General features: G+C 35.6%; 1 protein-coding gene across 7 annotated transcripts in view; it reads left to right on the plus strand.

Annotated features, from left to right (window-relative positions):
• Window positions 1–26,427, plus strand: part of RALYL (RALY RNA binding protein like) — a 365,612-nt gene that overhangs the window by 178,952 nt on the left and 160,233 nt on the right. For all 7 annotated transcript variants that reach the window (XM_014870738.2, XM_014870736.2, XM_088176807.1 and 4 more), the window contains one exon: window positions 1,129–1,407. In XM_014870738.2, the coding sequence (XP_014726224.1) occupies window positions 1,152–1,407 (256 nt within the window). In that variant the 5' untranslated portion in view covers window positions 1,129–1,151. The remainder of the gene's footprint in view (window positions 1–1,128; window positions 1,408–26,427) is intronic.

Consider the following 26,427-nt stretch of genomic DNA (forward strand, 5'->3'; position numbering starts at 1 on the left):
GATTCTCCTCTTGCCTGAGTTGTTACTCTGATCTAATGAAAAGTATGAACAGGTTAAAAAATAGTAACAGAGTTCTTGGCTGTAAGATACGGCTTGTATTTGGCTGCTGCATAAATGACGTTCTTCTTGCAAAATAAGCTTTCTCTACTTAAAGCTATGCATATTTTTGACATTTTTGTGGTCTACTAAAGCTAAAGAAAACCCAGTGCAGAGCTGGGACAATTTCTTTCATTTCATATGCATATAAGTAAATTGATGTAAATAGAGGGACCTGCTGGCAGATGGAACTTGCATGTAAATTATGAAAATCACATGCACTTCAGAGGGGTGAAGCTAGATGAACACAAGAAGTGTTGGGATTTTTTCTTCTTCTACCAAATATTTCGCAGAAATAATGTAGTTATCCCCATCAGAGATTTACCAGGATGCATTTTTGACTTGTGACCTCAGATAAAAGAGCAAAGAAGCAAGAAAAGCTGTATTCCTAGAGTTAAAGCAACTTCTTTTCCTGCTTTTCAATTCTCAGAACATAAGCTACTGTCTTTTCTCACTTCTTTCTTTGTACTGAATTTACAGGGAAAATTGTTCTGATAGAAACATATTGATTGCAGTAAAGAATTGTATGTTACCTGCCTTGCACACCTCACAGCGATATTTAAGTGGTGAGAAATGTGCTCTAACTGACACCAAACAAAAGCAGAGTTGTTTTTCATTTTAAGAGTTTGCTCTCTACATGGCCTTGAATGTTCATTTCTTTGACAGTAGATAATGATTCATTCTCTTGCTTTGCAGTTTCTAGATGGCTAAGTACTTAAAAAGTCAATATTGAATTTCTAAGCAGAAATCCACATATGATTACAGTAAAGCTCTGCTATCACAGCATTATATTAAGTGATGTATTGTTATATTTCACATCTATAAAAATAAGAAGTTTAAATTTTACTTTAGACTAGTATTTTAAAATGTGCTGTCTTGATTTTATTGATAATATGTTTTATATAGTTTGATTCTTCTGAGTAGAGATTCACCTAAAGTGAAAAATGAAAAGTGGATTATTGCTGGATAAATCATCTAAAGTCAGGGTAACTGTATGCTTAGAAACATAATTCTCTTTGTTCTTTATTTAAGATTTAAAGCCAAGTGATCCAACCATGACTGGCAAAACGCAGACCAGCAATGTCACCAATAAGAACGACCCAAAGTCCATCAACTCCAGAGTCTTCATCGGTAATCTGAACACAGCTATTGTCAAAAAAGGTGACATCGAAGCAATCTTTGCAAAGTATGGGAAAATAGTGGGCTGCTCGGTGCACAAAGGCTACGCGTTCGTGCAGTACATGAGCGAGAGGCACGCGAGGGCTGCGGTGGCAGGAGAGAATGCCAGGATCATTGCAGGGCAGCCACTAGGTAAGGATTTGTTAATACCACTAAAATACTGCTTTCTCTTTCCTTTCTATTTGAAATATCAGCTGCTGCTTGTGACTGCAGGACTAGTGAGTTTGTTTTGCTGATTTTCCGTCTCAGCATATTTCCAGGATGATGGAACCGACAGAATTTTTAATGTATGGTATGTTACCTAGGTGTTACAAAATATTTATCCCTATAAACTGCTTATTTATTAAACAGATCACGTCTGACAACTTTATACTTCTCTTTGAAATTCCACTATAGTGAACATGATTACTCTTGTGAGGAAAAAAATAACTATTTTTCTTGGACTCTAGTTAGTAAATTTAGTGTTATATAACGAGGCTTGTCTAATAGATGAGGTTATCCTTCAAGTAATGAATCTCAGATGATACCCAGCTCAATGATGTGTCAGATGTTATACAGAAGTGAAAGAATAGGTTTTATTTGTCCTTGAAATCATACCAAATCAAACTGTAACAGTATTATTAATTTAGAGATGTCTGTCATTAAAAACTAAGGTTGCAGTTTTCCCACATAATACTGTGAATATTGTTCATCTGAATTCCAAATAAACAAAAGAATAAAAGTCTTTTTTTTTTCTGCTAGTGTTTGGTCATGAATGTTTAAGTAAAATCTAATTGTTACATAATGCAACTTTTACCTCTGAAAGCTATTTTTAATTGCATGTGTAGGCTGTCAATGATAAGCTCTGGGGTCCATGACTAGCCTTTCCTGTCGTATATATACAGTAGCAATGTGCAGTACAGCGAGATGTTTGATAGGATTCAGAAGTCTTTCACTAAACCTCTGAACTGTATTGCTCACATGCAACCCCAAGTGTGTAATGGCTAAGTCAGGAAAAGGTGAAGTGTAGCCAGTGTTTGGGCTGTAACAAGCCATAAAGAATGGATATGGCTTGTTCATTTTCAGTGCTACAGGCTGTGGAAATCTATTTTTCTGATTGTTTGTAGAAACTGAAGCATTTGTGTTAGATGGGTTGTTCTTTTATCACAGTTGTTGAACAGTAATTTTAAGTTTTATAACTCTTATCATTTGGGTTCAAGAGGAAAAATAGAATAAATAATTTCAGTTGTATTCAAGGGGAGACTGCATTCAAACTTCATTAGGAAAAGTCATATAGATGAGTGAAATAAAAGAACTCAAGTGATAAAAGCAAGGCAGCAAAGTCAGTCTGTGGGATAGCATTATTAGAAGACGTTTCCTGGAGCGGTGTTCTCCAAGCAATAGGCCATGTAATGCCATCAGTGCATTATTTACAGCTTCTTGCACCCTGGACTGACCAGATTTTTTAAACTGTGTTTTCCTAAGGCAATAGATCTGTTATTACTATGATTACTGTTGCTAGACTCTTTAAGTATTTCTTGTGGCATCTATAATATGCCAAGCATTTTGTATAAGGAAATGCCCTTGCACTACTCTGTGTACTTTTGTAGTTTCTGTAGCAAGGAAGTGATTTTGTTGCAAAGGAAATTAAGTGACCAATAATTACTTGAATTGTTTAGGTCTTTTAATAATAACAGAAATGGTTTACTCAATATTAAGTTTCAACTGTTTAGTCTTAAAATACTTTGATTTTTCTGCACACTCTCTTGATGGCATATTCATGCCTCAGTTCCTAATATATCAAGGAATATAAAGAATAAGCAAGGTGAATTTTTCTTTCAGCTGTTCTTAATTTGCTCTTTTTTGTATGTGAATACAGTTGTTATCAGTGTGGTTTGAATGAATTTGTAAAAGTGGTACTTCTTATTAAAGAAATTGTTTCTATGAATTCTTTTAATTGTCAGTAGACATTAACAGTCACCAAACATTAATGAGTAGATGACTGAGAAAATTTACTTGAGATTATGACCCAGACCATCTTATGCACAAATAGTACATTATCGTGAACCTTCTTGATGAAAATTACTTTTTTCTCTGTCCTGAGAGTTTTGCATTCTGAAATAAATAGAACTAATGGATTTATATCAACATTTAAGTTATGGAAAACGACAAGAATGCCCTGTTACAGATGTACAAATAAACTTGATTAACATAGCTAAATTTTCTTTTAAATTGAATTAGAATATATTAGTATTATGGGGGCTGGATAATAGTCAGTTATGGAAAGTTATTTGAACAAAGGAATATTTGAAAAAGGTTACCCCACAGTATGTGCCTGATACTACTATATACTCTAGTATTCAGTACCTCACAAAAGAAAACATAATTTCATTTAGATTGCATTATTAATGTACATTAGCTCTTTCTTTTCATGTACATATCTTTCATGATATAGTCAACTCAACCATTTACATTAGCTCCTGTCTTTTATGGACTAATCCCATTCAAAATTATGCATTATCTATGAGTCAGAAACAATTCACATGTATGTATCTGAAATTAAAAATTGAACCTGTAAATTCTTATACTTTTCAGAGTGCCACACAATTCACTGTGTATCCTGTTTCCTCTGAGGTGAGGTCACAAAATATTAGGCTCAGTAGGTTTATAAAAAGGCGTTTTGTTTAGCAAATTCCTCAAATTAGATGTACAATCTAAAACATTGGTATTGCCCTTTGCCACCTTCCTGTGGGTCATTATTATTGGCCTGTTGGTCTCGTCCATCAACTCTGAAGCTCCTACTGATGTGTTTAGTGGTCAGTGATACGTAATGGTGGTGCCATGGATACTGCAACTTGACGGGAGAGGATTTCATGAGCTGTGTGATTATTTCCAAGCTTTCTGTTTAATAAAGTGTAACACACTCTGAAAAGGTATGGGATAAAGATCACAAAGGAACACAAAAAATATGCTTGGGAAACTTATTGCTATTATTGTGAAGTTCAATGTAGTTTCTTGAAGTAATATTATGTCTTCGTGGGAATAGCACGTTTTCCTGCCCACAGGACAGAGACAGGTCAGTATAGGGCACAGGAGTCTGCTTCACAATGATTATTTTGTAAATTGCTTCAGGCTGGAGCTGAGAAAATATTGAAGTTGGTCTAGGACAAAGCTGCAAGTTATGTTCTTAGTTGTGGGAACACATCCACATTATCCACTCCTCTCCAAAGTTTTTTATCCATTTAAGCACACTTGTGAGTTATGGAATATTTGTGCATATCCACTTCCTTTCCAAATAGGACAAAGAGACAGGGTGAAAACAGGAATTATTCTAAGGAAATAGTGAGTCTGTCTGTGTACTTTACCAAGGGTGATTTCATCCTTCTCTGGTGACAGAAGGATTAGACACCTGTTTGCTTGAAAACAAATGGTGCAAGTCTCTCATTGCAGCTGTGGGCTGGGGAAATGAACTGCAGCCCTTCTCATAGTGAGGAGCCAAAGTCTGAAAACAGGATTCGAGGTGCAGCCTCACCAGTGCCAAGTGCAACAGGATGATAATTGCCCTGGTCCTGCTGGCCACACTATTTCTGATACAGGCCAGGATCCCATTGGCCTTCTTTGGCCACCCAGGCACACTTTAGCTCATGTTCAGCTGCTATTAACCAGCATCCATCCCTAGGTTCTTTACCTCCAGGCAGATTTCCAGCCATTCTTTCCCCACTCTGTAGCTTTGCATGGGATTCTTGTGACCCAAATACAGGACCTAACACGTGATCTCATTGAACCTCATCAATGGCCTTAGCACATTGATCCAATCTGTCCAGACCCTTCTGTAGTGTCTCCCACCCAACCTGGGGATGTCTGTAAACTTGTTGAGGGTACACTCCATCCCCTCACCCAAATAATAAATAAAGATTTTAAAATAAAGATCTATGTAGCAGCTTCTGTCTGAAATTCTGGTATAGCTATCATAGCAACTTCTAAATCTTAAAGTCCCTTTGATTATTCTTGGTTTATAGTTCATAGCCTTTTATTTTACAATACCTTAATTATTATGCCTAATTTTTGTCTGTTTTCATGCACATTTTTATGCCATGATAATTAATTGAACTTGAGAATTTTTCTTTATTTGTGCCTGAGTATAAGCCAGGTCATCTCATAGGTATCTTATCAAAACAAATTAAATGGTGTAAGGCTTGTACTTTTTTTTCTTTTGCATGAAAGACACAGGGAATTTCATTTTTGGATCCTTAAGAAAAGGAAAAATTACAGTACCCAGACTACAAGAGATGCTGCAGTTCTCTAATTGATGCCCTTTTTAACTAACAAATTAGTTCCTCTGTAGCTTGAATCCTGTTTTGTTGCAGCAAATACTATTCACCTGTGTCTGCCTTCAGGTCTAAATTAGATGCAGTCTCTGAATACCAAGTGAGTGCATACTGACACGTAGTCTAAGGTAAGATGCTGGTTGCAGATATTTATTTTGGGACACATACTCTTTTGCAGATCCTTTTGAGAAGCACGAGAGCCCTGAAGGGTCTTTCTAAATTAGAACTACCCAGTAGAAAATATCCAAGGAGAATAGCAGGTAATAAAGGGAGACTTTAGAGAGATTCAACACATACCTTTGTTGCCAATTGAACTGATGTGATAATAGGGCCGTTTTATCTTTTTTTTCCCCTTTTCTCTACTCAAAACATATCTTTTCTATTTTGTGTTTGTAATGTCTAACAACACTGAGAGACTTACATGTGCATTTGCAGAACAAGGACTCTACAGACTGAACCAATTTTTCACCTCATCTGAGCTACAGAAAACATAATTTTGTAATGAAAGTTACTGTCTTAAAAGGGACTTATGCTGTTTCAGTGAACTAATTTGTGAAAAAAGCACGTTGGCTTAAAAAAATGACAGATTTACCCAAATTTTCCAGATGACTGATCTTTACCTATGCCAATGGTAGGCTAAGATAAAGTCAAATCTGAATTAGTGGTTATTCCATTTCCACTTTGTCATCAGTTTTCAGCCAGTAGCATGGAAGCATACCAGTCTCCTATTTGTACAAACACAACTCATAATTTATTAGATCAATCTTGGTACTCTTACCTACCTAAGTCCTACTTATGCAATGGCAGGATTTATCAGGAAAGCAGTGTTATCTTTTTTTGAAGAGTACAGTGGAGCAGCAATTGCAAAGGTTTCTTATTTTGCTTCTGACAAATCTCTAAAGACTTGAGTTTTATTGTGAGTCAAAACATTCCAGTCAAGGACAATGACTATCTTAGAGAAACCCCAGAGACTGTACTGCTATAATTAAAAAGTGAGAATGTTTTTATATTTTCGTGTATATTTTAATGAAATATTAAAAATAGAAAAAATATGTACTCATAATGATTAATCATATATTCAAATTGTATTTTAAGTCATGTAGCATTAAGAGATTGGATATTGCATTTTCACACTATTGGACCAGAAAGGGCAATGCACTTCATAGAAAATTCTTTGGTCCATTGTAACTTCTGCAAGTTCACATTCTGATATATTGCACTTTTACACCATGAAGCATTACACCATGGAGTAAATAACCTGAGAACTGTAACTCAGTAATACACAGGTAATTTTCTAACCAAGTGAGACTTGGAAAGCAAAGTATTTAAGTTCTGATACAAGGATAACTTTAGCCATGATAACTTTATAGCATATGATTGTCAACACTTGAATGCTGTACTTCAAAGTATATTGTATTCTTCTGCCAAAATAATCCACATTATAATGAATAGTTTAAGCAAAAGCAAAATCACGCTTGTGAAATGCTGTATAAGGAATTACCATTACCATGTAAGTTTGAGAATGAAAACGTTTAATAAGGAATTACTTCAATCAGTAGAAAAATATTATCCATAAACCTATAAAACTTGTGAGATGTCATGAGGGTTGGCTTATTGTGGGGATAACTTTTGCATTTGCTGAACTCATATGATTATTTGTTGATTCAACAAGTGATACCAATTTCTTTTTATAAAATATCTGTCAACTGCTATTTGAGGGGGATTATTTGATCCAGTACTTTTTTATGATGAACTAGACATAAAGTAATGATAAAGCAAAAAGACCAAGTGGTTTTCTTCCAAAATCAAACAAACTGAAACAAAAACCACAAGGCTATTGCATTTGTAGCCAAGGTAAATATAATGTCTAATGTCTCAGGAACCTAGAGTGAAACAAGAGATATCAACCCAGGCTTGCACTGTCTTTAGTAAGTCTTTCCCACTGAATTCCATCTTCACCATCAACCCCTCAGGCACACAGAGATTGTTACAGAACATTTGAAAAATAATTAATTATCCTTCCACAGTTTAGTTCAGGGAGCTAAATATTGCCCTCTAGAACTGACTCTTTTATTCCATTACAACTGTTTCTATATTTGGGAACCACTGTAATCCTGTTCCAGCCTGCTCTGTGCAGGAGCAGGGATCCTGTCCAAAGCTGTCTCATAGGTCTCAACCTTTTTGCTGCCTACCCATGCCCTTGTGGTCGGCAGCAGCACATAGGAGTGTCAAGGTTCACTGTAGAGGACCTTGGATAAAACAATCATTGTTCATACAATTGTCTTCTAAGAGGGGATAATTTTCATCTGTCCCTTACTTATACATTTTGCTGTCTCCCAATACTTTATACTTTCTATTGTTGCAGTAAGATCCTGCAGCCATAGCAGCAGATTATAATCCAGTTATTTCCTACTCCTGAACAGAAAAACATCTTCTTGTCATTCCACAGTCCTGTTTCTTGTGCATTGCTATGTAATCAATATTTCCTCATCCTATAATCACACTGACATGAACCATTCCATGTACTATCCATGCATGTAAAGCAACTCATATAAAGGTAGGAAGGAAGGGTGATTTTTAACAATCATCACTCAGCAGTACAGGGCAGGGCGCCTTTGCACAAGTGATGTATGCTTGTTCCAGAAGAGCAAGGTGAATGCTTCATCATGAAAGAAAAATCCATATTTTAATAGAATGACCCAATTCCTTAGACTGAGAATACCTGTTATAAGAATGAGTAAGTTTTACTCCTCATATTTTTTTTTTTACAAAAGTTTCTATTTATCTCTTAGTGGGACTTGGTCAATTCCAAGTGAAACTACAATTTAAATCTATTTTTCATGTTCAGAAAAGCACATATCAAGAAAATAGCTTAGTTATGAGGTGAACTTATGGGGATGAAGTTTTACTTATTGGTTGCTTGGAGTCTCTTTCTGTGAATTTCTTTATATTATAAAGTGAAAGTTTGCAAAGTTCTTCCTGGAATGAGGTTTTGTACTTTGAGCAGCCTGATATCAGCTCACGCAAATATTGAGTATGCTCTCCATCATAATGCCAAAAATGATGACCTGATTGCTTGCCATCAACAGATGTTGTTGAAAGAAAACCTTTCCTTCAAGGCTTCATGGAGATGCATATAAAGATACATTTAGTCTTCTGCAGGGCCAGCTCATCTTTAAAATTATAGACAAGGTGTTATTATGGGATCTTTCTATGTCCTTCTCTGCTGTTTGACATGTCTGTATATAGCACAGGGTCCATCTGCATGAAGTGTTACCTTTTTCATCACTTCATCCTTGGGTTTCATAAACACTTTAACTCTTCTTGCAAGATGGGTCTCATATATCCTTAGTATTCCTGTAAGAGTTTTTCAAAATATTTAGATGATGTTCTCTCAAAGATCTCTGTACTAAGCCTTTATTATGTGCATATCTTGATGACATTTTTGTTGTTTATGGGTTTTTTTTAATAAACCATATCCAGTGGGTTCTTCTGGATTTGAACTTAATGCTGTTTTCTTTCTGTTGTGAGTCTGTAAGAAGTTACAAAGTGTTTTCCTTCGTGGCAGACAGAATTCTATACCTTTTCTTAAATGTACTCACTTTGATTAGTGACTGCTGGGATCACTAAAACTGTATAGCTATTCTATAATGTTAAATTCTGAACTGTCATAATATCATGCAGTGATAAAAATGTTGTCATGATAGGTTCTCTCATAATATTTGTCTCCATTTCTCTTGTGGAATGCATTGTACAAAAACAAGAACTATGTCTAGAATGCTCTGCAATTTTTGGTTTGGTGTGCTAGTAGGTCTTGTAGTCTATAGCTTACCTTTTTTGCCTGATCTAACTGGATTTAATTTGATATTTTCCATGCATTTGGCTTCTTTCATTTCAAATAGAACGTCATCAAGAATGAGTCTGATATTTTCTTCTTTATTGTTTGACAATATTTCACTATTCCCTTGTACTGATGCCGTTAGAGCTGTTAATGTATTGTCATGTGGTTTTTTATGTATGCCTGCCACATATTCTTGTTTTCCCCTGTTGTTAAGGCATTTCATTGGTGACCTTGTTCCAAAAAGTATATGGAAAAATTCACTTCTGCTACAGGTTGTATGGAAAGGGCAGAGAATCAGAAGATTTCTCATCTAAATCTGACAGGCCAATATTTATCTTTCTAATCTTCAATTCTAGGTATGGGGGTTTTTAACAGGTATTCAGCACTGAATGGTGGCAGGACAGAATAATGTTATTTTAGTGTACTGCAGAATCTGGGTAAGTCACAGCCCTGTTATTTGTCTTTGAACTGTGATTGCTAAAGCCATGAAATAGATTTGCCTCCCAAGATATTACTCAGCTCTTTGGAGGAGAAAGTATAGCAAATATTTCTCCTGCCTGAATACTGATGTAGCATAAAAAATTCTTCTCCTAATCATAGTCTAAATTCATGGAAGTTGGTCTTTAGCATTGTGAACTTTTAGGATCATTCTTCCCGTTTCTTTGCCTTTTTAACAACAAGCTCAGCTAAAATGCAAGTGTTCTTTTTCTGTTTAGCTTAACTGAGACAAGAAATCCTTTGAGGGCACATTTGCTGTCTCAGGTTTGATTCCATGTCTTAAGCCTACTTGCATTTCACACCTAAGGAAAATACAGTGGAGGAAATCTGTTTCTTTCTCAGGTTTCACACTTAATCCTACAATTCTTTCAACAGTAGACAGCCTCATCAGCAAAACTCTGTAAGTCATGTATATTGGGGAAAAAGAAACCAGAATTAGTTATTCATAATTTATTAATAATTAATTTATTTTTCAGTACATCATACTGGCTAAGTAAAATTCACAGGCAAAAAAGGAGAAATTTGACGAATTAGATGCTCTTATTCTATACTACTTCTCCCTTCTCTAGAAGAAATGTTAGCATTAATGAACTCCACCAAAAGCTTATGAAGTTTCAAGTAAAAGTAATTTTCTAGGTATTTTAATGACTCAGAACTGAACACTATTCATATCCTTGATTGTTATAACCCTTTAAGTGACTTCAGCACCTCCTAAAAATTAATGGAAACTGAATCAGAGTTTTTCATTGCAAAACTTGTAATTTTCAAAAGGCTAACTGAAAAATAATTAGGTTGGGCTTTAGTTTACCTTAGAGAATACCTCGTATTACTTAGAAATAATAATGTATCTTTAAGAAGACATTGTCTCTGTTCAAATCCAGCATGGAATTTCTAATTTGACATATATGTAATTCGGATATGTAAGTCCCTCAGCTTTCTCTCACTAAATGATAACAGTCAGGTAGCTAAAAGCTGTGGATCTACATTGGCTTGCCCCCAAAAGTACAATCACATACACAACTAAGGATTAAGGTGGACAGGAGTTGCTTGAAAGTCTTTGCTGACATGAGTAAGATTATTTTATTATAATTTCTTTTTTCATTTCTTTTTTTGGATGTGAAATGGTGTGCTTAAAGAGCAACAGTTTTCCTTTGTGGCAGTCTCAGTATTCTAATACCTTTTTCTTTTAGTCATCTCTGTTGCTTGTTTTCCTAGTCTCCTCAATGTAAGTGTGCAGTGACTTGATGTTATCCAAACACTTTTATTACAAGAACACTCTTTTGTACACATTGTTAAAACCTCATAAAAAACAACATATCCAATTGACTGTTGTGGTAATTTGTTGTAGACATCTGTCCCACCTATCCTACTGTTTGCAGTTAAATGTCAAATTCTAATCCTCCTGTGCTTTGTTTCATTCTGCTCCTAATGTTTCACAATCATGAAAAGGAGGAACAGAAAGAATGTAATGAGTTTGAAGTGTGGAATAAACTTTCAGATCTTGAAATAAATAGGGCAAGTGTATAATATCTTCTAGTTCTTCTAGAGCTGCAAGGTTTCTGGTCTGCATGAAATCTATGTCTATTTAATTAGTGTTTAATGTAAGGAACACAATATTTTACTGGATATAGCAAATGTAAAACAAAGAGTAGATAATAAACAAATAGACACTTGATGACAGGAAAACCTGTACTTGGCAAAATCTAAAGCCATTTCAAGCTGTGATTCATTTCTTAGCTGTATTATTATTCAACATATTAAATTTTACAGACACGCTTAAAAATACTCTTTTAAATGATTTCTTAAGGTAAACTTTATCCCTTTATTTGATATAGGCACAGTTTTTGTGAAATTGTAGAATACTTTTCACTGGGAGAGACCTCATCTAGTCCAATAACCTACTCAATGCAAGGCTGACTCCAAGCAGTGAACAGTCCAAAAAGTTTGTCAGCTGCTTCCCAATTTACCCATGCAACTCTTACTCCCAATCTTGGCTGTGAGGGTGCCACAGGACATCGTGTCAAGGACCTTGCTAAAGATTAAGGGCACCTTAATCTAAGTACCTCTTCCTTCACCCACTAAGTTATTCATCCCATCATAGAAAGCTCACTGGGCTGGTCACAGTTTGTATCACTGAATGCACTGACTGCTCCTCATTATCTTGTCCTTCATGAGTGTGGACACAGCTCCTAGGAAGATTTACTTGTAGTTGTCCAGTTTGTTTTGTTGGGGTTGTCCACCTTCAATACTAAAGTTCACCCTGATCACAGAAGCAGGCCTTACATACGTGTTGGTCAGCAGCAAATTCACTGTCCTGCCCCAAGACCATACGCAGACATTTCCCAAAAAACTTGAGGACATGATTTGCTTTTTCTTATATTTTTTTTCCCCCCCACCTCAACCTCTTCCAAGTTCTGCCCCTTCACATTCTTTCCTCATAAAATATTCTACTGCTGTCTTTCTCTAGCCTATTTTCCCAGTTTTTATTAACTTTACAAATTTATTTAGTACTTATAAGAGCTCATCCCAGAAATGTCTCTCTTATTCATGACTTCTGTCATGCCAGACTGCCCTTATTTTTTTTACATGTGTAGTGTTTTGCCAGACTCAAGCTGCTACATTTTGTGATGTCAGAGGCTGGGATTAATCATCTGCATGCAAACCTTAATGTTTCCAATTGAGTGAGGTAACACTGATTATGCCTGTAATTCCCTAGAGCCTATTTCTTGTCTTTGAAGATGGGTGTGACATTTGCCTTTTTCCAGTCATCAGGGAACTCTACTGATTTCTCCAGTCATTCAAAGGTGAAGAGAGCAGCCTCACAATAAAATTAACCAGCTCTTTTACTGTCCCTGGATGCATTTTGTCAAGTCTTATATTTATTTTAATACTAAGAATTTATATTTCAGTATATCATTATGAAAGCTTAACATTCAAAGAAAAGCAAATACCACATTAATTATTAACAAAATCAGTAAATTTCTTGGCAGACTCTCTTTTCCACAATAAGAATATTGGTTTCTTATTTTTTTTTACTCAAGATTAGTAACAGGATTGTGAATTTAGATCTAATTTCAAAAGGTCCTTGTTTTGTAGGTGCAGGTTATAGTTATTCCAGCAGCTGATCTGGATGGTATCCAAAAAGGTGATGTTCGCCTGCAAATGATGGCAGAACATGTATGAAAGGAGCAATGCAGTGGTGTTCTGAAAATCTGTGCAAAGTTACAGGCTGGTATATTGAAACTTTATGAAACTGGGCTATAGAATAATATGTAGGATGTTAATTTTCTGTATTAGTAAAAAATTTGGGCTACAAGACATTAAACAACATCATATAGCAACAAGAATCATTGGTTAGAGAACTAGATAGATTTGGAAAGAAATGAATGTTTAGGAAAGGTGAAAGATTTATTTTTAATTAGAACACCTTTATCTCATAAGGCCAAATTACTATATTGATTTGAACAATTAAGAGGATACTTTAAACAGAGGCAGTTTTAGAAATTCAGAACTTCAGGAAAAGGGGTTTTTTTTGTTTCTTTTTTCTGTTTGGGCTTTTTGTTTATTCCTTGGAATTTTGTTTAGTTTTTCCTAATATACTGCAGTGCATGTCACAAAATTTATATCCTAGAGTTACAGTCACTCCTAATTGATATATCTAGAGTGAAATTACTATTTGCCTCTGTGTAACTTTGAAAATCAAGTTTGGTGCTAAATGATCTTGATACAGTCCTAGTAATTCCTATTGTCAAAGTTTGAAAAGTTCTATTTATTACTTGACTTACAGGAATGATGCTTGATAACTGTGTAAATAAGACCAGATCCTTGTCTTAGGCAAATTCTTAAAGTAACAGAGTTTATAAATTATGTTGGGTTGTTTTAGGGTATTTTTACCTGGGGGAAAAACAAACTAATGAACAAAAACAAAACAAAAGAAAAAGAAACCCACTATTTTTACTTTATCTCAAACTTAAAGGAGCCATTATTTTAAGAATTATTATTTTTTAAATTATATTAGCAAAATCTAAAAAGTGCAACTTAATGTAATTTTCTTATCTAATCCATGTACATGTATGAATACCTCAAAGTGAACTGTGAGGAGGCTTCAGCCATTCTGATCTTATTAAAAGTAAACTCTAATAATGTTTTCAAAGTGTGAAATCTGAGTTTATTAAGCACTTCCATGCTAGCACTCTTGTGAAACACAGGATAGTTTTGTGGGTAAGAAAGTAGCTGTTGTTCTAGGGGGTTTTTTTCTTCTAGGATTTATTTTGTTTCTTGGCCAGACTTTGTTAAAAACTTTAAAGGAACATTTAAATGTAAATGATCAAATCACAACAAGATAAAATCAACACTCATACTAGCATTGCAGCATCTGGAAAAGCAGTTGTGAATTTTTACAGCCTGACTTCAGAGGCCTTTATTTTCTGTTAATTGGCACTTATGGCTGCTTTATTTGTATCCTTGTCTTAAATTTTGGTTTTGATGTATTTAAATTCACAGGCAGACAAGGAAGAAAAGGCAGAAAAAAAAAGGATTTTTTTTTTAGATGAGTAATAAAGTTTGGGTTTTTTTTCTAGTGTACAAAATGAGGTACCAATTTTAATCTAATCTGATGGAAGTTCAAAAATATTTTGGTCCTTGATGAAGTCTTTGTGTATAAGAAAAAGAAATTAGAAAAAAAGACACTAACTCCATTAGGAGCATATTGACCACAACATAGTGGACAGTGTTAACATACTGGCTTTACCAAAATATTCTGCTTGTTTTTTCTACCAATATTAGAACAGAAATATATTAATAGAAGCAAAGCTTCTATTGTTCCAATTATATCAATTTTTCTCTTTTTTTTTTGGTCTTCATACTGAAACTCTTGATTATTACTAACATTTACCACACTTAGAAACAATAACTTCTTTTTTCCTTACACTGATATGAGTTCACTGTCATTCAGTCATATTTTGACCCTTTCAACAAAATTCCTCTATTTATAGTTTTTATTTATCTCTCCCAGAAAAATCTACTTTCTCCTTTTTCTTAGATAAGTGCCTCTTTTGCTGCCTTGTTACTTGCCTTGTTCCTCAGAGCTGCTCCCTTCAGGCTCTAATGGGAAGCTTTAGTAATTCTATGCATTTTCAATTCCCAGTGAGAGACCAGCATCTTGGTAAGGATGGAGATGCAGAACTGCACGGTCATACCAGGTGTAGCAAAAACTCTCTTACAGAAACCCCTGGCACATTTTGGCAAGGGACCAAAACGATTGGGAGTTCATTTTTGACTTCCTTACTTGAAGCATGGCCCCATTTGACTTCCTGACTTGAAGCAAACTCCCCCATTAAATCCGATTTTTCTTGGAGTGACATTGTCACAAGTACTATCATTTTACAAATATAAAAATGTGATTTGTTCAGTTGTGTTCAGACAGCACAACTAAAGCACGTAATGGACAGAAATGTTTCATAAAAAGCTGAACCAAGGAAGTTTATCTCACCATTGATTATATTTGGTTTACTGAAACTGAATCATTAAAAAAAAATGGTATAATCATGGACAAAGACCCTCTAACTAATTAAAGTTAGACAGTGGCATGTTTATTCACCAGCAGGTGGCACGGGAGTCACCTCTGAAAGGCGTGACTGCCCCGAACAAGGTTCTTTGCCATCTATTTATTGCCCAAGATCTTACATACAATGCATCTGCATAACCCCAGCACCTCCCATCCCCACCCCATATTAAAATGAGCCCATCAGTCCTTCACATGTGTGCAATTCTTCTCTTGAATTTGGGTCGGTGGTCTTGAAATGGGTCAGTGGTCTGGAAGGATGAAATCAGGAGAGTCTTCATCAGCTCTCTGTGACCCTCTGGCACGACCCAAGGCCCCGTGCTTCATGATTAACGGTTTACTTATTTTATATTCTTCTGTACGTAAATTTATAATAGCAGATAATTATACCAATTTACCTCTTACCTAAGAATCTAGTAATTATTAACCTACCATTTACCTACCTAGCTTACATCTTGGTCATGGAAACTACTTCTACCTTTAGTGAAAATCTTAACTCTTTAAAACCATGATTCAGAACAGGGCACAGGAAGGTGAAATATTAAAATTTCATGTAATTTCATGTTTTTTCTCTCTGAAATTGTATGCTGCCTTGATAGCAGTGCCTCAAAGAGAAACAGGTTCAGGGTCTAGCCTGCTGTCCCAGGCACTCACAGATTTAACCCTAGTCTTGTGGAGACCTTGAAAGGCACTCCCAGTTAGAAAGATAGGAGCAGCCTCTCAGTTATCTCCTTTTGATAACAAATCCTGTTCTATTAGGTCAAGACAACCCTTGTTCTGTTCCTTAGGACAGCCCCCTGCCCTCTCTCTGTCTCTCATGGTCACTCCCACCCTGGTTCCCTGTTGGCCCCTATCCCTAACCACACCCTTGAAAAACCCCCAAGTTCCTAACCCAAAGTCCCAGACCATTGCCTGGGCCTTTGCCTCTGAGCTCCGGGACTGGGCTCACACGTGGCTGAAATAAACATCTCTGTGAAACCCTTGCAAAGGCTCTTCCTGCTTCTTCACCTGCTTCACCTCAACAAAAACCCCGACCACAACATAGTCTCAGGATCATGCCATCAGTCTTGCAAGGGTTAAGCACTCTCCCTGTCCTGGACCATGTGCTCCATGAATTCTGTGAAAGGGCATTCCAAGGACAGTAACTCACAGGAAATGCAATCTCTTATTTTTAGTGGTTATGTAAAATTACCAGTAGACTTCCAAGCCATCTGTTTTACATTCTGATGGTATGCAGTATATCTATAGTGAGATACTTTGACAGTGAACTGCATCATCACTGTACACCATATATTTGTTCCAGTAAAAGTTCATTAGTATTCACAGGGATCCTCTGGCTCTGTGATACTACCAGAAAATGTCAAATTGTTCTTAGAATTTATAAGAAGGTATAAAATTCATGAGCTGAGACAATGAAAATCCCAAAGAATTGATGGCTACCATATATTGTACTCATTTTGGCATATGATTTTTTTATGTCTACAGAAATGAAGGCTAGTCACCTAACCTTTCATCAAGTCAGCATTTTCTGAAATGCAAAGACATGAAAAGTGCTTACTAATGATTGTTTGGCACCCATCCTAATATATCTAGAATGAGAACAGAAAGAAAAAATATATAGCAAGTTCTATAGCATGACATCCCAATTCCAGTTTATCTTTCAATAAAGCTTCCTTCAGTCTACATGCTATTATACTCTCGAATCTTCATAAGAAGAGAATGTCCTAGTGTTCTTCAAGAACCTGGAAATTTAAGTGGGATTTTTTTTTAATAAAATAGCTATATCAATGAAAGGTTACCAAATCTGTGTAAAAAGACAGAAAATAGATATTTCAGTGAGGTATCTTGTGCCTAATTTGGACTCAAACCAAATGTCTATATATTACAAAATGTAATTTTCTAATTTAGAAACCTGTTGCATAAGAAATCAGTATTGATAGATAAAGAAGAACCAATTATGGAACAAACATGCTCTGGTTGCTTAGGTACAAATGGTCACAAGCTGCTCTTGCTTAATATGCATGCTGTTTATAATGCCCAATTGGATAAACCTTGAATGTAGATATGAGCAAGCTCTATTTGGAGAAAGTTGAAGTAGGCAAGTAGAAACATGACCAGGAAAGATTAAAATATTTTAATTGTTGCCAAAAAAACCCAAACAAACAAACAAACAAAAAAGGAAATAATCATGAAAAGAGTATGGTCTGCTTAAAAACAGAGCTTAAAAGTCATAATCTAAAAAAGATGAAAGCAACTAAAAAATAGAAAATATAGAAAAATTGAATTAGATTAGATTTATAAGTAATTTAAATATAAAGAGCTAAGAGATTTTTAAAAAAGGTTTCAATGCATTTCTGGGATGGGATGTTTGTTTTACTTTCAATACAGATAAATCTGTAAGAATGTTTTCTCCTGTACTTGGAAGTTGTCAGACACATCCAGATCATAGAATAATGATAACATGGTATCCATTCCAGAATTCATTGCAGGACTACAGAATAAACTATCTTTAAATACTTAAAATTCATTTTAATTCCAGAGTTTCTGAAGAACTAGCAGGGTTGGTCTCCAGGGAGGTTCTCAGCTGCTAACATTTGGAGAGTTATCTTAAAGTTATCTTATCTTAAGACTTAAGAGTTATTTTAAGTCTTGAACTGGAGTAAGAGTTTCAAAAGGGTAGAATTTTTACAGGGGGAAATTGTTCAGTTTGTATAGTTTAAACCAAACCAATATCAAAGTGGTTTACTGATTTATTAGCAATACAAAATTAATTGGAACTCATGACCCACATCGATACCAAGAAAGGTCCTGCTCCCTTCCCCTCCTGCTCACTACAAATCTGTGTTTCATCTGCATTTCTGTTTAGCTGACTATTTTTTTTTCCCAAGTGTTTTCTGGTAATTCTGGTAATTACTCTTTAATTTGGTAAATGTTTGTTTTCCTCTTTGGCTACATCAGCTTTGTGCAAATACCATCTCAGGCAGTTTGGACTTCCCATTCAACCACTTTCTTACACTCACTCCTGCCTTGTTGGCTGCTGCTCTTATCCTGGCCTATTTGCCAAGGCTGGACCCTGTGAATACTCCCGTTGAAAAAGGAAAAAAAAAAAAAGAACATAATACAAATAATTAAAAGTGGTAAAAGGGCCAAGCTGTGGGACAAGAATCCTGTTGTAATTATCTTAAATTGTAGGATAAAATAATGAAATTGCTGGTGCGGGACTTAAAAAATCAAGAATTAACATGGGGATAATGTTACTAATGTCAGCATGACTTCACAGAAAATAGGGTTTGAGAAATTAAATATGTATTGTCTTTTATAATTTAACAGCATATAATAAGGCTGAACTGATGGAACATAGTTCTGCAAGGCACTTGATTCATTCCAAGTGGAAATTCGATTAAGAAACTGTCTTATGACATAGTTATGGTACACGCCAAATGGATTAAAAACTAGTCTCAAAAGACTGGTAAATGGGAAGTAATCATGCAGCAGGTGTGTGACTTTTGTGCAGACCCTGGTAGAATAAGATTTTTAATCATACTTTTACCCAGTTGAAAATACAGTAAAAACCACTGATAAATTCTTTAGATGGCACAAATTCACAAAGGTAGAATAAAACAGGACATTTATATCAAAATAGAAAACAAATACCAAAATAGGAGTCAAAATGTGACTCCTGTAGTGATAACATCTAACACATTGATAATCAGCTCTTCAGCATGGGAGAAAAAGGTGTAACAAAATCTGAAGGCTGGAAGCTTAAGTGAGAAAAAGCAAACCTCAAAATAGAGAATATTTTCTACAGTGAGTCCATTAGGAACAGTGTATCAAAAGTTTCAGTTAAAATTTCTGAAGTAAGCCTTGGATATTATCATAAAGGATGTGTTCTAGCTCTGCCCAGACTTAATTCAAGGAAATTCTGTGGTCTGTTATAACAAACCAGATTTTTTTTTTCTGGACCACCTGTGGAAACTTCTGTGGAAGTTTCTGTCTCTGTGGAAAGACAGAGATTTGCAGACTTGGATAAATACAATAAATCAAGAAAATATAAAGACTATTAATTTTATTAAGCTTCCTAAAAATTTATGTCTGATATTAGTAACAAATCTATAGAAATAACACAAATGGTCTGGTTTTGTCAGCACCTTTGGAAATTAGATTAGCAATATCCACCTAATGATAAATATGGCTTAATTTAGCCGACAGAAACAAGCAGGTTTCTTTCAATGACATTTCCAACTAAACAAAGGAGAGAGGGAATAGGACTTAAAAACATTCTAAACCACCAGAATTTTTTAGATATATTTCTTGCAGGGTCTTCTTTACATTTATCTAGATATCAAGAAAACTGGTAATAATCTGTAAAATGAACCTTAAAATGAGTCAGTATTCCTTTATATTTCTGTGCTACAGAAGCAAAAGATTTCCCTATCAGGTCCATAACTTCTTTTTTATTGCAACCTACTTTTTCATTCCAGAGAAGCAGAGAGGTATTTGCACCCACCTTTCTGACCATCACAGAAGTAATGTTATTTGTCCTTAAGAAAAAAAAAGACAACATAATAATGCTATTAGCTTAATACCATTCTAATGTCTAAAGTGGTTTTCTTCTTAGAATGAAATTAACACTGGTGCAAAGGGCTGTAATCAAATTTGTTTGGAGAAAGTGCACTGTTCTTGCTGGAATCAGTGCTTCTTGGAACTTCGATTAGTGACCTCATTCATCTTCTGTAGCAGATATGTTCTACTTTGCAGTAGCATGTCAAATGATGATCACACATCCACCACATTCTTGAACATTTTTTCTTCAGAGTAATCTTGCAAAATTTAGCATAGAATATGTTAACAGTTCTCTAATTCCTTCCTCAAATGATTAATCCCTGATGGTTCTTTATTTTTGTCTCGGCTGACACCAGTTCAGAAAAGATTAAGATTTTACTACACTCATATTTCAGATCCTTATTTCAGTAGTTGCAACCAAGATTCTTTCTCTTATATCAGGGTGTAGCAATTACCATCCTCTCACATTACCCTGAAATGCTGTTCCCCTCATGGACATTGTGCAATTTCTCTTCCCAAGCAACTCATCTATCCAGATGTCAGCTCGGCCACACAGGTCTTAAAATAATTTGAAAGGTTTCATTTCTGTACTTTTTGTAGTTACTTCTGTAGCCCAATATGTTTGTAAAAGTATATATGGAAAATGAGGTTCTTTTGTATGCATCTAAATAAAATGTATTTTTAATATGAAACTTTATAAATGGTATAATATTTGAAAATATATAATTTTTACATTCTTCACCCAATTCTAGCTGCAAAGGGAATTTGTTTTACAATGAAGGCACATCTCTAGCAATATCTTATGACACAAAAACCCAGTAGATTTTTAATTTGCATAACATTACACATATTTGCATAAAATATTGCCCAGTGGTACTAAGAGCACCAGTTTCTCCCTAAGCCCCAATTAATTAATCTGTGTCCCTCCAGACTTAAAACAATTCATTATGCATTCTTAGTATAGAAACAACAATTAATTATATGCTTCCTAGCCCCACATCAATCACTATGTGCCCTCCAGACAGCTTTGTACCTCTCCTAGCCCCACAGCTGGCTGGAAACACACCCTCCTTTTTTTCCATAGATGAAGACACCTTCTGCAATTTTGCCAGTCAGCAGAGAGCTCTAGGAGCTCCCTGTCCTTCTTGTTATCTTTCAAGGTCTGAAGTTTTAAGGCTGGTAGGGTAGAACCTCAGCAGCCATCCTACTGTATATCTAAGGACTGGAAGAGGAGTGCAACTCATTTTCTGTCACCTTTCCTTTTTTTCCCATCCATTTTTGTGACCTGAACAGAAATGCTTGCCTATTGCTGCAGCCACACTTGGGAACAAGAACTGCAGTCACCCTGAAATGATCCAACCATATAAAGCACTATCCAGACATTGGTTTAGTGTAGGGAATGAAAATTTTGAAGAGGAATATAAGTAGATGGAGAAAATGCAGAATATAAATGGTACCTTGAGAAAAATGGTGGATAAGCAACTATTTTGCATCAACCTCTTTACAGAATTGACTTGTGTATTTTTTTATAATTTACTTATTATTCGCGGTTTGTGTGAAACTACACCCTTTGCTCTTGGGATGAAAAGATAAATTAATCTCCCATCTTCATCTGAGTGTTCTTGGATTAGATTACAAATTTTAGCTAACAACCTTTTTCAAGGATAGAGGTGAGGAAAGGTGAGATTTCCAAAGATTTTCCTTTACTTTCAGTACAAAGGTGAAGTTCATGGTTGCAGGAAAGGGGTAGGAGGGATTAAAAACTCTGCCTTCCTTCCCAAGACCTCCCTTGGCTGAGTAAGGTCAATACACCAAGGAAGGAGCACTCTGACCTGGCTAAAAAAAATTAAAGCTTTCTTCTCTCCTTCCTTTTTACTATAGCTTCTAGAATAACTTTAAATCCTTCTCCATGGTATCTGTTACTTGTATGGCATTTCCAGGCCCCACTAGGTGTACTGCACATCAGCCTTCAGTTCTGTTCATTAAATTTAAAATGTGCATGCCATAAAATAACTATGGATTTTAAGTTTGCAAGGGGAATATACTTTTTTTTCCCTGAAACACTCTTTATACGTTGAATATTTATACCCATTTGTGTTTGTTCTGACATAAGAAGTATAGGCCTGCCAAAGGTCCCACTGTGACTATAAACTTAAGCTTTAAAAAAGTAGCTTAGCTAAGTTTTTTATTAACTGCTACCTCTCACTTTTCTTCTGTCCTTATGCCCCCAGGGCTGAATCAGCACCTTCAAAACATCCCTCTGCCCATCACTGTTAGATGAACCCCAAATAAATACAGCAGAGACAAGGCAGTATTTGGCCATGACATTTACAGACAGGACAGGTCATGGGGTTATTTTTAAAGAGCAATGAAAATATATGTTGAATTCTATAGACAAGACAATTTGGTGGGAATGGGAGAGAACAGACATTTTTCTGCCCTAGCTGAATAATCTGCCTTTTTTGTCTCTTTACTCCTTACACACTGTCATAAAAACAGAGACTTGAAATGTATATAAGTTCAGCTCGATTGATACTGTGCAGTTCAGTAACTTACTTTGCTAAATCTGCAGCCTTCACAGGAAATTGATTGCTTATTTTCTTATTCAGAATATATAATTTTATTTTTTTTCTTATTCATCAAGTACTGTTTCAGGAGCTGCTACTAGATACAATTCTTGAAAGCTGTATTGAGATTCTGTTTCCCCTTTTCTTCTCTGTGTAGTCCACTCCAGCATCAGTGATGGTCCTTCCTTTTAGAGAGAAAAATAACCCAAGTCATAACTATCCTTGACTCCCAAAAATATAAACAGATCTTTTATTTCCCTTAGGAAAATTCCCTTATTTCACGTAAGTGTGCTAGATTTCTGTAGATTACATCTTTCCCCATGAACAGTATTTAAACTCTGGCCTGTTCAGCATGTGGCTTCTGGATCACATCTAGTCTATGAAGCTGAAATAAATTACTATTTTTGATAGTATAGGAAAGTATAGAATAGTATTGTTAGGCAAAGAGACCTATTTTTTTTTTTTTTTTGTCATATAAGCTGGGAGCAGAGGAGGTCTTGCTGGCTTCTGGAGGCTGTCCTGAAACCAGTGCTTTATGTGTGAAACCAGACATGGCTCCCAAGGAAAGCGATGAGATAAAATGTAGGAAGCTGCTGGAAGTTTATTACTGAAAATTGGTCCTTTCCCTCCTGTGGTGGCATCTTGGAAAATTTGGAGTGAAGTCATCAGGAAAGCAGCATCTCAGACATCCTGGGAGGTGAAGAATATGTGGAGGTGTGTGGCTGGAGCAGGGGAGTGTGGTGTGTGAGCTGAAGTGGATGAGCACTTATGCTTGGAGAAAAGTGGAGCAAAGAAAAATGGGGCAAATTTGGGACCTGAGCACTAAGAAAGAAATGTAAATGCATCTGGGGAAAACGTTCACAGAGCTGAAACCTTGGTTTCTTTCTGGAATGGGAATTGGAATAAAACAAGGCTATCCTCAAGGAAGCTGCGGGGTTGCATGGATCACCGGAAGGTAGCTGCAAAAGGAACCAGAGGATATTTCTGAAAGCATGGCATGAAACAGCAAATGTTCAATCTGTGATGAAAATGAGAGGGATATAATGTTGGAATTATGTTCTTTAGAAAAGATAACTGAACAGCTGGCAGGCACTAACTACATCTCAATAGTGTTGTTATCTGCCCTTCCTTGCTGAGTTTCAGGCAATTGAGAGGATCCAGGACAAGAGACATAAAGCTGAATGATGATAGGTAACACTTAAAACTTTTAAGTCTAGGAATACTTTAGTCTCAAAGAGATATTAAGATTTCATGAGTTTCCTATGACTCATCCAAACATATTTTGTCATATTAAAATACAGTAACTTCTTCCAAAACTCAGCTTTCACAGCTGGACCTGTCTCCCTTCTTTATTCTTAATGAAAAGTCCAGAAATATTGCTGAATGAGAGTACTACTGAAGTTATATTGCAAATGTCTATTGTTACTGCACCCAATATTTCTCTCAAATTGCATTAAATAATCTTTCTCCTCAGTTCAAGGTCTTAAGAAAGAGAATGAGTGAATATGAACTTTTTTAAAGTTGAAGAGAAGGTTGATATGGGCAAAAAGGAAAACATTTAAAAATTTATAACCTTGAGATTTCATTCTCTACTGAACACATCTGTGCTTAGATGATAGGGACATTTGGCAGACTTGCTATTATACAGAACTTCAGCTGCTTTTACTGCTGTTTTTGGACACTGAAGTAGGCAAGGATCCAAAAAGAACTTATTTCCCACTAAGCTTGAAAGGGTGCTCTACCTTGTCATATTAGATTTAAACTCGTCCACAGTGATGCACACCTCTGTGACCTGCGGGTATGATTACATGCAGCACCTATGAATGAAATCACTATGCAAAAATAAGTGTTCTAGCTAGTTCAGAGTTCACAAAGAGCACATCACAGTGGGGCTGTGCTCTCTGTGCATGCTCCTCACAAAGAAAGGAAGATTTGTCCTCACCAGGGCCTTCTTTAGCACCATATCCTCCTTTTTAAGTTACTGTATCCTTCTGAGAATATTAAAGTTCACTGAAGCAACAGGATGATTTATTCAAGAGGAGAATATATATTTAGCAAGTGGGTGTTTCAAAGACTGACTGAAGAGACTAGTTGGAGAGCTGATCTGGTTATCAGTGATTCTCCTACAGAACAGAATTCAAATATCACATCTTGGTCAGAGTATTCCATGGAATCACAAGGTCACGAGATTGTTGTGACATCATTTAGTCCAACCTCCCTGATAAAGAATGCCTTAAAAATAATTTATTTTTAGGAATTTGGAGTAACTTGAAAAAAAAAAAAAAATTAGACAATGCTTAGATTATTACTAAAGATGGATAAATAGATAAGTAAATAAGTTAAAGTGAGACAATCTCCTTAGCCTGTCAAATTTGACCAGTTACACAGTGCATACCATGATGTTCAGGCTGGATGCTCTAATCTGCTCACTTTTTATTTTCGTTTCTCTTTTTATGATATATGTTACTTGCTTTACATGCTACCCTTGCTTCAGAATATTGCCTTAGTAGTATTTGCTCTTGTCAAGGTTGTTGCTGCTGTTTTCCCTACCTGCTCAAAGCATTGTCAAGACAGAATTTGACAGCATGAGTACACAAAGTCCAACACATCTGGGAACATTCAGATTTACACGTAAACCCTGCAAGGTACATTCTGCCTGAAAGGCAAAATTGCTGAATCATTTGTGTTTATTGTAGGACCATCTGTGAAACACAAGAAAAGGTGGGTTGATACATCCCACATGCACCAGACCCATTACATATGCTGTCTCCTAGGAATAAATGTGGCCCAGCTGAACTTGCAGACACCTGACAGAATAAGTATGGATCTCATGGAATTTTAATTTGATGATAAGATTCACTTTAATAAGCATAGAATTGGACAGGTTTGATAATTATTTTTTTTTGCTGAAGTACACAATGATATATTTTTTTTCTTAAACCTACCATAATTTTTTTCCTATTTCTTCCCATTTATTTACTTTTGCAGCAGGTGCAAGTATAGTTTATTGTTGATCTTTATTATTTGCATGCAATTATGCTTAAAAATCTACTGCAAAAATTATAATTGCCTGTATTCCTTAAGTAAGGAGATGTGTTTGACGAATAAGTGGTATTTATCCCATTATTATCAGCATGCAAGGTCTTTTCTTTTCCTGAATCATGAAAAAAACTGTGTCAGACAGGTTGCAAACTCATTTTTCTGATGCTTGAAATTTTTCAGTAGCCCACGTTAAGAGTGTTGCCTGAGATTTTGAAAGTCTTATCAGTTATCTCTCTACAACATTACACTAATGCAGTCACTTCAGCAGTTCTGTTAAAGGTGGCAAATAATGTAGAAAATTAAATATATTTTCTGGATATTTCGAGCGTCTCAACCACTGCTACTGAGTAAAGAATAGTTCAAATTTTCTAGCAAAATGGATCAATTCCCATTGTTATTAGAAATGTCAACTACAGGAATTCAAGAAAAGTCTGTAACAGTATTTGACTGGTAAATAATTTCAACTAAAAAACTGCACAGAATCTGCTACTTGTTCTAGAAAATTAATTTTCTCTTTCAAAGTACATCCAGAGCTGATGCTTGCTAATGTTAATTTTCTACATCTTAGTACATGTATTTTCTTAAAATAAAATTTCTTTAATAAGAAGCATCTCTGGGTTACAAAACTCATTCACATGAGGATCAATATTCCTTTTATGCCCACAGAACGTGTTTTAGATTTAACAAGTCATTCTCATCAGCAAAATCACATTTGACTTCAGAGAGTTCAAGAATCAGCCTTATTATACCAAACACTCGCAGACATCATGT

The sequence above is a fragment of the Sturnus vulgaris genome, chromosome 1, assembly GCF_052056855.1.
Source record: "Sturnus vulgaris isolate bStuVul1 chromosome 1, bStuVul1.hap1, whole genome shotgun sequence".
Classification (NCBI taxonomy): domain Eukaryota; kingdom Metazoa; phylum Chordata; class Aves; order Passeriformes; family Sturnidae; genus Sturnus; species Sturnus vulgaris.